Below are 12,163 nucleotides of genomic sequence, written 5' to 3'. Positions count from 1 at the left end.
TATGAGAGGAAGACCTGTCTAACTACTCCAGTAAAGATTACAGCCTAGAAGACCCTACAGGGAAGTTCTGCTCTGTCACATGGGGTCACAATGAGTCGGAGTCAACTGGAATGGCACACAAGGACAGTGATTTTTGCCTAGATCCCTTAAGTCATGTTGTTGTGTGCCATCCAGTCGATTCCGACTCATTGTGACATTATGTACAACAGAATGAAACACTACCCGGTCCTGCACCATCCTCACAATTGTTGCTGTGTTTGAGCCCATTATTGCAGCCACTGTGTCGATCCATCTCATTGAGGGTCTTCATCTTTTTCATTGACCCTCTGCTTTACCAAGCCTGATGTCCTTCTCCAGGGACTGATCCCTCCTGATAACATGTCCAAAGTACATGAGACAGGGTCTCGCCATCCTTGTTTCTAGGGAGCATTCTGGCTGTACTTCTTCCAAGATAGATTTGTTCTTCTGGCAGTCCATGACATATTCGGTATTCTTTGCCATCACCGTAATTCAGAGGCGTCAATTCTTTGATCTTCCTTATTCATTGTCCAGCTTTCCCATGAATATGAGGGCAATTGAAAATACCATGGCTTGGGTCAGATCCATCTTAGTCCTCAAAGTGACTTTTTTTTTAACACTTTAACAAGGACTTCTGCAGCAGATTTTCCCAACGCAATAAGTTAGTTGATTTCTTGACTGCTGCTTTTATGGGTATTGATTGTAGATCCAAGTTAAATGAAATCCTTGACAACTTCAGTATTTTCTCCATTTATCATGATGTTGCTTATTGGTCCAGTTGTGAGGATTTTTGTTTTCCTTATGTTGAGGTGTAATTCATACTGAATGCTATAGTCTTTGATGTTCATTAGTAAGCGCTTGAAGTCCTCTTCACTTTCAGCAAGCAAGGTTGTGTCATCTGCGTAATGCAGGTTGTTAATGAGTCCTTCTCCAATCCTGATGCCCCGTTCTTCTTCATATAGTCCAGCTTCTCAGATTGTTTGCTCAGTGTACAGATTGAATAGGTATGGTGAAAGGAAATAACTGTGATGCACGCCTTTCCTGATTTTAAACCACGCAATATCCCCTCTTCTTTTCGAACAGTTGCTTTTTGGTCTATCTATAGGCTCTGCATGAACACAGTTAAGTGTTCTGCAATTATCATTCTTCTCAACGTTATCCATAATTTTTTGTGATCCACGCAGTCAAATGCCTTTGCATAGCCAATAAAACACATGTAAACACAGGGATTCTCTGCTTTCCGCCAAGATCTCTCTGACATTGACTTCGTTCCACGTACTCTTCTGAGTCAGCTTGAATTTCTGGCAGTTCCCTTTCGATGTACTGCTGCAACCATTTTTTAATTATCGTCAGCAGAATTTTCCTTGCATGTGGTATTAATGATATTGTTCAGTAGTTTCTGCATTCTGTTGGATCACCTTTCTTTGAATTGGGCATGTATATGAATATCTTCCAGTCGGATGTTTATGTGTAGTTATCTTCCACATTTCTTGGCATAGACGAGTGAATGCTTCTACCCTTACATCCGTTTGTTAACACTTCTCAATTGGTATTCCATTAATTCCTGGAGGCCTGTTTTTTGCCAGTGCCTTCAGTGCAGTTTGGGCTTCCTCCTTCACTACCATCAGTTCTTGATCATAATGCTACTTCCTGAGATGTTTGAACATTGACCAATCCTTTTAGGTACAGTGACTGTATATTCCTTCCATCTTCTTTTGATGCTTCCTGTATCGTTTTGTATTTTGCCTGTAGAATCCTTCAATATTGCAGCTCAAGGCTTGGATTTTTTCTTCAGTTCTTTCAGTTTGAGAAATGCTGAGCGTGTTCATCCCTTTTGCTATTCTAACTCCACGTCTTTGCACATTTCATATAATACTTTGTATTCTTGGGCTGCCCTCCGAAATCTTCTGTTGAGCTCTTTTTCTTCATCATTTCTTCTGTTTGCTTTAGCTGATCTACACTCAAGAGCAAGTTTCAGAGTGTCTTCTGACGTCCATTTTGGTCCTTTCTTTCTTTCCTGTCTTTTTAATTACCTTTTGCTTTCTTCTCATATGATGTTGTTAATGTCATCCCACAGCTTGTCTGGTCTTCAGTCATTAGTGTTCAGTGCATCAAGCTTGTTCTTGAGGTGGTCTCTAAATTCAAGTGAGTGGGATATACTTAGGCTCTAGTGAACTTGTTTTTATTTCTTCAGCTTCAACTTGAACTTGCATATAAGCAATTGATTGTCTGTTCTGCAGTTGGCCCCTGGCCTTGTTCTGACTGATATTGAGCTTCTCCATCATCTCTTTCCACAGATGTAATTGATTTGACTCCTGCGTATTTCATCTGGTGAGGACCACATGTATAGTTACCGGTTATGTTTTGAACAGATTTGTTTATTCTTCTGGTAGTCCTTGGAAGCGAGGATGGTGGGACTTCGTCTTATGTACTTTGGGCATGTTATCAGGAGGGACCAGTCCCTGCAGAAGGACATCATGCTTAGTAAAGTAGAGGGTCAGCAAAAGCTAGGAAGACCCTCAAGGAGTTGGGTTGACAGTGTTGCAATAATGGGCTCAAGCATAGCAACAATTTTGAGGATGACACAAGACGAGGTGGTGTTTTGTTCTGTTGTAAGTAGGGTCGCTGTGAGTTGGAACCAACTAGACATCACCTAACAACATCATAATGTTGTTGAAAAAAGATATTGCCAGTGAATAGGTAGTTGGCCTCGCAGAATTCTACAACGCGACCTTAGACGTCCTTTCTATCATATGTATCACCAAGGCCCTGTTTTCCAGCTTCTGATCCTCCTCCTTTGTTTCCAGCTTTTGCATTCCATTCACCAGTAATTATCACTGTACCTTGTTTACATGTTCAATCAATTCAGACTGTAGAAGTTGGTTAAAAAAAAAAATCTTCAACTTCTTCATCTTTGGCACTAGTGGTTGGTACATAAATGTGAATAATAATTGTTGTCTTAGTCATCTAGTGCTGCCATAACAAATACCAAAAGTGGATGGCTTTAACAAAGAGAAATTTATTTTCTTACAGTCTAGTAGGTTACAAGTTCAAATTCGGGGCGTCAGCTCCAGGGAAAGAATTTTTCTCTCTGTCAGCTCTGGAGGAAGGTCCGTGTCCTCAAACCTCTCCTGGTGGAGGAGCTTCTCAGGTGCTGCTTTCTTGGTGGTATGAGGCCCCTGACTCTCTGCTTGCGTCCCTTTCATCTTTTATCCTTCCTTGCTTGAAACATAAAACTGTACAGAGAAATTAAGGAGGGGGTGTTCTGCTTCTGGACACGTCTACAGCATATAACAATTCTATAGTTATTAGAAGTCTCAGCTAACTCTTCTTATTTCTGTAGGCATGTTTGCAACAGTAGCTGGAATATCCCAACGTGCCCCTGTGCACTGGTCAGAGAACGTGATCGGGGCAGCCGTTTGCTTTCCCTACGTCATAGCTCTAGATGATGAGTTCATCACAGTTCACAGCATGCTGGATCAGCAGCAAAAGCAGACCCTGCCTTTTAAGGAAGGCCACATTCTACAGGATTTTGAAGGTACTGGTTCATAAAGACATTTAAACAGCATTTAGTTATCAACCTTTTCGTGATGATATTAGGTTGTACCACGTGAAATGTCAGTTTTTTGAAGGAAACGTAAAAACGTTCTAAAATGAGATGAAGCAAATTTATTTAATCAAAATATGTTCCGCTGTGTTCAATTACAGAGGAGCCTTGGTAGTGCAGTGGTGCAAGCGCTTGGCTGCTAACCAAAAGGTCAGTGGCTCGAACCCACCAGCTGCACCATGGGAGAAAGATTTGGCAGTTTGCTTCTGTAAAGATTTACAGCCTTGAACACCCTATAGGGCAGTCCTACTCTGTCCTACAGGGTCACTGTGAGTTGGAATCAACTTTACAGCAGTGGGTTTGGTTTGGTTTTTGGTTGCGTTCGATTATCTTGTTCCAACATGATGTTAAATTATATACTCCCTTTTTAAAAAACTCTTCATCTTTTGAGAGTATAAACTGCTCAAGTGCTTCAGCTACAGCTTCTGGATTTGTGAATCTTTTGTTACATATGAAGAGTTCCAGGTGTTTGAAAAGGTGGTAATCTGATGGGGAGACGTCAGGTGAGTAAGGTAGGCAGGGCAGAATCTCCTAACCTAGCTCCACTGATCATCAAGAAGTGGTTTGAGAAGTGTGTGGACAAGCCTTGTTGTGCAACAAGAGTTGGTCCCTCTCTGTTGACCAGTCTTGGCTGTTTTGATCTCAGTTTTTCATGCATACAATCTGTTTCCTGACGGTGTGAGTTTATACTGATTGATAGCCCTTGTTGCAAAAAAGAATAATGGATTATGCCTTTGGTAAACCACCGCACAGTCACCATAACCTTTTTTGGGGGCACAGTGGTGGTTTCGGATGATGTCTTGGAGACTGCTCTGCATCTAACCATTTCCCAGATTATTTATTATTGCCAAACGGTATCCATTTCTCACCACAAATGCCGATACTTTGCAAAAAAGGCTCATTTTTGTTGCGGGTTAGCAACACTGAGCGCACCTTTAGATGTTGCGATTTCTGATTTTCCATCAGTTCGCGTGGAGCCCATTTATCCAGCGTTTTCACTTTTCCAATGGTGGGAATCAGTCATAGCACATACTCCCAAGCCTGCTGCAAGATTTCAAACTCTTGTTCAAAGGTTGCTTTCCACAGTTCTTTCCGCTGGTCTTCGTTTATGAGAGATTTTAGTTTTCCTCGAGTCTCATTTTGAGGGCTCTCCTCTCCAGAGTGAAATACCCTCTCCAGGCACCAAATGAGAATTTTTCTCAGCCTCGGTTCCATTATGTCCTGATTTGAACTTGTATAAAAAAGTTGTGATTGTTCACCAGTCACCATATTATTGAAGCGCAAAAAAATCAATGCTACAAGACAAGAACCACCTAGAAAATGAAGTCAAATGATTATGAAAGCTAGCTTAGTAATACAAAATGGTGTAACCTAATAGCCACTGATCTTAACACATCCAATCAGGATTCAAAAATGATTCAAAACCAGTGTTTCCTGTGGTACAACCTAGTATTTCTTCAATAAACATTATTCAAGGCCGCTTAGGAACTGGGCAAGGAGCCCTGGCGGCACAGTGCTTAAGCACTCGACTACAAACCAAAAGGGTGACGGTTTGAACCCACCAGTGGCTCGCAGGAGAAAAGACCTGACGATCTGCTCCAGTAAAGATTACAGTCTAGAAAACCCCGTGGGGCCATTCTACTCTGTCATATGGGGTCGCTGTAAGTCAGAATTGAGTAGGTTGCTCAGACAAACAACAGGAATTGCTGGGCATTGTGCTAAGCATGGAAGATACACAGACGACTGCAGGTCAGTGCCTACGCTTCAGTGGCCCCAAGGTTAATGGGGAGACAGATATTTAAACACGACGACAGCAGTGGGAGAGCGTGGCAGAGATGTGAAAAAGGCCCACGAGGAGAACAGAAGAGGAAGTAATTCCTAGAGCTATCAGAGAAGCTTCCGGAAGGAGGTGGTGTTTGAGTCAAACCTTTAAGGATGAATTAGGAGTTAACCAAGCGGATGTGATATGAAGGAACCTTCAGGTGGAGAGAAAGATGCATGCAAAGAGGGAAACCTGGGCTTCAGGCCACACAAGCAGTTAAGCACGGCTATAGTGCAGCGCTTGTTTGTGGAGGAGATGAGACCGGAGAGCAGACCAGGGCAGTCATCCTGCCTGTGTCAGTAAGCCGGCTGAGAGCTTGGCTTTTCTTCAGTTTCTTACGAACATTTTCAAATGTAAAGAAAAGTTGAGGGGCGGGGGGGGGGGGGGGGACCGTATATCGTTTACCTAGATTCAACAGTTAACATTTTGCTGAACCATTTGAAAGTAAGTTGAAGACATCATGACATACACTCGTGAAATATGTCTGCATGTGTCTCCTAAGAATAAGGGCATTTTCTTACATAACTGTAATACCGTTTTCACACCCAAGAATGTTAATTCTGGTGTCATCTAGTATTCTGCCCATATTCAGATTCAGTTGTCCTATGAGTGTCTATATCGTTATTTTTTTAAAACCAGGCTGTAATCTACGTTTTGGCATTGCTTTTGCTATTTAAGGATTGTAATTAATTGAGTGTTACCTTTCTTGTGTAGAGCATTGTTTCAGGCACTGCAGTTAAGATGCATAGTCCCTACCATTAAGTGTGTTAGATGCCAGTTGGTGACACTGGAACATTTACTAAAATTATATAATAATACGTATGAGAAACCCAAACCAGACCTGTTCTGACTCATAGCAACCCTATAGGACAGAGCAGAACTGTCTCATAGAGTTTCCAAGGAGCACCTGGTAGATTCAAACTGCCAACCTTTTGTTTAGCAGCCATAGCTCTTAACCACTATGCCACCAATACATGGTGCTGTGTATATTGAGTGGTCGAGGTGAGCACAGGGATTGTGGGTACACAGAGGAGAAGGATGTAACCCAGCCTAGTGGGAATAGGAAGGCTAGAGGAAGGGCAGAACCTGATTTGAGTATTAGAAAAATTACTTTGGTTGTGATAGAGAAGACGAATTGTGTAGATAAGAGACCAGAGCAGGAAGACCCGGAAGGAAGATGTGGTTGTCCAGGCAAGAAAAAATGTGATCTTCAGTTAAACTAGGCAGTCAGTAGGATTAGAGTGGAAACAGCGGGTTCAAAAGAGAGGAGAATGAGAGAGGGTGGGAACAGCTGAACCAGCGGTGTGACTTTTCCTTCAGTCCCGGATATAATCTAGGTTTATGCATTGTATTTGCTATTTAAGGATTTTAGTTAAAAAATTGCTTCCCGTGAAAAAGTAATAGTTGGCTGAAAAAGTTTCTTCAGAAGGGAGCAGGGTTTGATTGAAAAGCCTGGTAGCGGAGCTGGTCTTGGCTTGTAGCTCTGGCTCTTCTGTGGACTATCTGTGGAGGGTCTTATGAGCAAAATGAAGACAGCAGTGTTCGCCATGGACCAGGTTAACGTAGAAGGCCGTTGGGAAATGAGTCTTAACTCCTGGACTTGGATGTCTTTGGATGGTAGGTGAGCGTGGAGTGTTCTCATTGAATGGTTCAGAATGTTACATTATTAAGCTTCCCGTACCCCTTGCCATCAAGTCGATTCCGACTCATAGGGACCGTATAGCGACCCTATAGGACAGAGTAGAACTGCCCCATAAGATTTCCAAGAAGTGCATGGCAGATTCAAACTGCCAACCTTTTGGTTAGCAGCTGTAGCTTATAACCACTTTGCCACCAGGGTTTCCATTGTAAGGTTAGTTTTATGTAAACTAACTTGGAGGGAAAGTAAGTAAAAAAAAAAAAAAAATCTTACATGAAGTGTACCATAGTTCTTAATGATAATTTTCCATGATTGATGTCTACAGTCTTATTGGACATATATGTCTGATTTTAAGTTTACCAACATATTCTTTGGGGTGGGGGGAGGCAAAAAAAATGTATTTTATACTTTGGAAATGTAGTATTGAGAGCTAGCTCCTTTTTGACAGTTGAGAGTGTGGGAAGAGGAAGAAACAAGCATTATAAGTTATAATTTAAGTCAGAATTCTGTGTCTGATGAAACTGACCAACAAATCAGATACTTGTTCAGTGTGGGGGAAGCAGTATGTTTTCTTGTAGGCAATATATGTACATTTCTTTCTTTCCAACAATTTTGAATCCCTTCACAGGAAGAGTGATTGTTGCCACCAGTAAAGGAGTTTACATCTTGGTTCCATTACCTCTGGAAAGGCAAATCCAGGACCTTCTGGCGAGCCGCAGAGTGGAAGAGGCACTGGTTTTAGCAAAAGGAGTCCGGAGGAACATTCCCAAAGAAAAATTTCAGGTTTGTGATGAACTGGTCATGTGGGCAGGCTTCCAAGCTGTCCATTAGAAAAACGCTAATTTAGCTAGCACGTACCTGGTTGTCCCCAGGTGCCAGGCCGTGCTGACTGCTTTTGATTCTGTTGTTTAATTTTCTCTGCGACTCTGAGGTAGCAGTATTTTCCGTGTTTTACAAATAAGGAAACAGGTCTCAGAGCAGTCAGACAGCTTGACTGAGTTACACAGCTAACAAGCAGAGAAGTAGGTGTGAACCTCTGACTTAATTCCCATGCTTATGAACTGCGTTTATTTCTAACCAGCCTTCCTCTTTGGTGTGTCTTTGACAGAGAAGATTCAAAGAACATGGGCCTTGTAAAGCAAAAGAGAGGCCAGGTCAATTTGTCTCCTAATTTAGAATTTGTATTTCTTGGGATGAGGTTGACTAAAAGTTTAGACTTACATTATTTACAGGAAAAGCTTTGCTAACCATATCGATAAACTAATATCACAGGAACCCAGGTCATTAATTTGCTTAGACGAGAACTTTTAATATACTTAAGAAACACTAACTTTAAATATAATTCCTGTGATAAATATAATTGATGTATTAGTCACAAATTATTCTTTTGTCTAATGGAATCTGGTTCCTAAACATTGTTACTTGATCAGTTGTTAGGTTAGTTCAGGTTACTTTATGTATGTGGGAGTAATGAAACAATACTGACGCGTGTGTGTGTGTGTGTGTGTGTGTGTGTGTACTTTATATCGATATCTAAATCGATAATTTAAAAGTCTTCATGGATGAATAATGATTCCCTTGATTAGTGTGAGTTGGTGAGATTTTACACATGAACCCTGGTGGCACAGTGGTTAAGAGCTCAGGCTGCAAACCAAAATGTCAGCAGTTTGAATCCACCAGCCACTCCTTGGAAAACTACAGGGCAGTTCTACTCTGTTCTATAGGGACTTGATGGCAAAGAGTTTGGCTTTTTTATATGATTGTTATGGAATCAAGTAGTGCTTTTTGGCCTCAGTTGCTTTATCCAGCAAAGGGTAGATTCTGAAAGTAAAAGAAGACAGGATGTCCAATTTATGAATATGGAATGTGAAAGAGGGCACCTTTTCTACATGAAAATATTGGTAAACTTTGCATGCCTCAATTTTAAGTAAAACTGATAGATTGCATTCAGCAAAAAACAAAAAAACCCGTTGCCATCGAGTTAACTCCGACTCATAATGACCCTACAGGACAGAGTAGAACTGTCCCATATGGTTTCCAAGGAGTGCCTGGTGGATTCAAACTGCTGCCCTTTTGGTTAGCAGGCATAGCTCTTAACCACTATGCCACCAGCAGGGGGCAGCAAAAGCAAAAAGAAAGCTGCTCTTTGTGCAGGGCCTATTCCTGTGCCGAGCACTTAAATATGCTTGTTGTACTTTTAACTCTCTGCTGGGGCAAGAAGGGTGCAGGACTGGGGCCTGAGTCCTGCCTCTGCCAGGCTTGCTCTTGGCCCCATTGCTCTCCAGTGAAGTGGAGGTCAGGGTACCTGTCACCGACGGGGCCCCAGGAACAAAGCGTTGGGTGTGGAAGGGCCACACTATTGCTTCCGTAATTGTTATCGTTGGTGCTCCCCTCCTTGCATCCTTTAAATGTGAACATGCTTTAAATATGGAACGTTTTAAGGAGGCTTTCAATTTTCTTTGGTTTTGTTTTTTCTTTCTCTTTGACAAGAATAGAGATGTGTAGTCAATACTAGGTAATATTAGTAGTAACCTTGTTCTCCAGTCTGATACCTCAGTGATTTGTGTCTGAGTTAGTATTTTTTTCCCTTCTAACCTGTTCCCTGCCTTCTCTCTACTGCTCCAAACTCGTATGTGCAGCCCTAGAAACATGCTGTTAGAATTATCCTGAATTCAGCCTCTATTCTCAGTACCCATGGTCACTACTGTTGCTCAGACACTTCACGTATTTTGCCTGAATTATTTTAACAGTCTCCTCCAAGCGTGTCTGCAGTCCATTCTCCATGCCACTACTGGAGTGGTCTTTCAGTAAAATAGAAATTTATTTTATTGCTTAAAATACTTCACTGGGTACCTATGAAGTTAATGATAAGCACCAAATCAAAATCCCCACTTTTTTACCTCTCTGACACCAGCCACCCACGCAGCCCTTCTTTCTCTGACTGTTGCCAGCGGAGCTAGGTCAGATCTCACAAGTTAAAACGACAGTGTCTTTCAGTCCAGCTGCCCGTGGAGCATGTCTTTCTCTGACTGTAGCCACCTGCAGCTAGGTGAGATCTCAGATCTCACAAGTGCAAACAACATCGTCCTTTAGAACTTCTTTCTCTGATCCCAACTACCCAGAGGTAGTCACATCTTACAAGTTAAAATGACACCATCCTTCATACTGCCCAATAGGCAGAAACCAGCCACAACTTTGGGGGCCCCCAGGAGCTCCCCTTACTTCTGACCTACGGGCTAAAAGTTTGGGTTTTTTTCCAGCCCCCTTCTGACCTGCTGGCTCCCACTATTTTTTCAGGTTGGATAATTCATTAGAAGGACTCAGAACTCAGGGAAAACACTGTACCTACCAAGGCAGCTTTCTTATAAGGAATAGAAATCAGGTTCAGCGTAAAGAAGAGATGCATAGGGTGAGGGCTGAGAGGGTTCCCAACACGGAGCGTCCCTGTACCTGGAGGGATCATGTCACCCTCCTGAGAGCAGGTGTTTTCACCAACCAGGAAGCCCATGGAGCTTCCATAGCCCGAGCTTTGGTTGGGGTCTCACTGGGTTATTGGGGGTCTCATTAGATAGTGAAAATCCAGCCCTTCTCCCCTGAGGTCAGTCGATATTATGAGGTGATCACAAGCTATCGTGAGGGTGGGTCTTTCTGGACTGGCCAGCCCCCACCCCAGAGTCACCTCATCACCTCACTGGCTTAACCTGTTAGTTAGGTGTGGTCTGGAGTCCTTATCAAAGACATTCATGTTCCAAGGTTTTTTAGAAATCGTCTCTCAGGAACTGAGGGCAAAGACTAAATTCTTTGGGTAAGGTTAAATTCTAAACCCCACAGTACCTCACTGCCTAAGGAGAAAGTCTGGCCTGACCCATTTTCTAGTCCTGTATTCTTCCGCCCCTCCTCGCCCATCCCTAAGAAACACACGCACATACTATATTAATGATGGTATTGTTGTGTGCCATCCATCTGATTCTGACTCATAGAAACCCTGTAGGACAGAGTAGAACTGCCCCACAGGGTTTACTAGGCTTTAAATCTGTACTGGAGCAGATTGCTAAGTCTTTTCTCTCAAAAAACAGCTGGTGAGTTTGAACCTCTGACCTGGTTATCAGCCCAGTGCCTAACCACTGTACCACCAAGGCTCCCTGCCATTATAATACCACCCACAAATCAATGATAGTTTCTCCATATAGTTGAGTATCCAGTCGGTGTTCACAGTTCTCCAGTTGTTCTATAACTGTTTTGTCTTTGCATTTTCCTTTGGGAAAATCCCAGTAGGTCTGTACAGTCAAATTGCTCTGTTTTAAAGTCACTTGAGATCATTCTTCTCTGGGTGGTTACGCCACCAATTGGGTATATAGGTAGGTTCATTATTTCATTTTGCTTTTTGTTTTTTGTTGTTGCCACCACGTGTCTGTCAGGTAAAATGTAATTTTGTTTTATAATTATAAATACGAGGGTAAGTCAAAAAGTATTGCTGCCAGGGTTCTAGATCATATATAAACCAAAACCAAACCAAACCCAGTGCTGTCGAGTCAATTCCGACTCATAGCGACCCTATAGGACAGAGTAGAGCTGCCCCATAGAGTTTCCAAGGAGCGCCTGGCGGATTCGAACTGCTGACCCTTTGGTTGTAGCACTTAACCGCTACACCACCAGGGTTTGCCAGTTCATGCATGCACGGGTTTGTTCCAAACAAAACGTGTTTAAACATGTCTCTGCCATCAGTGGATGGCTGCAGACAAGTTCTCTCAGTAATGCACTTGTCTTAGTCTCCTTAGGGTGCCTTCAAAGAAAGGATACTTTTTATGCCATGGAAAAAAATTATTATTATTTATTATAATTATTATATATAATATATATAATAATTATAATTATTGATTAGTCTTAGTTCTATAAAAAAAAAAATATAGGCAGATATATATTGAATGTTTACTGCTGTTCCTTATGTCGATGTCTCTCCAGCCATTCTAGTTCCCCGGCAATCGTCTGATAGACTTTTCAGAACAGTCATATGGGAACAATATACCTGAGTTCTTACATGTTGATAACAGCCCATTTGCAGCCTTTATGCCTGAAG

At 42.1% G+C, this 12,163-nt stretch overlaps 1 protein-coding gene across 3 annotated transcripts in view; it reads left to right on the top strand.

The window, feature by feature from the left end:
• TGFBRAP1 (transforming growth factor beta receptor associated protein 1) overlaps positions 1-12,163 on the top strand; it is a 68,290-nt gene that overhangs the window by 27,902 nt on the left and 28,225 nt on the right. For all 3 annotated transcript variants that reach the window (XM_064268578.1, XM_003413611.4, XM_064268577.1), the window contains exons 3-4: positions 3,362-3,556; positions 7,715-7,869. In XM_064268578.1, coding sequence (XP_064124648.1) covers positions 3,362-3,556; positions 7,715-7,869 — 350 coding nt within the window. The remainder of the gene's footprint in view (positions 1-3,361; positions 3,557-7,714; positions 7,870-12,163) is intronic.

The sequence above is a fragment of the Loxodonta africana genome, chromosome 15, assembly GCF_030014295.1.
Source record: "Loxodonta africana isolate mLoxAfr1 chromosome 15, mLoxAfr1.hap2, whole genome shotgun sequence".
Taxonomy (NCBI): domain Eukaryota; kingdom Metazoa; phylum Chordata; class Mammalia; order Proboscidea; family Elephantidae; genus Loxodonta; species Loxodonta africana.
Note: the sequence above shows the minus strand (reverse complement) of the source record. Positions and strands in the feature narration are given on the sequence as shown.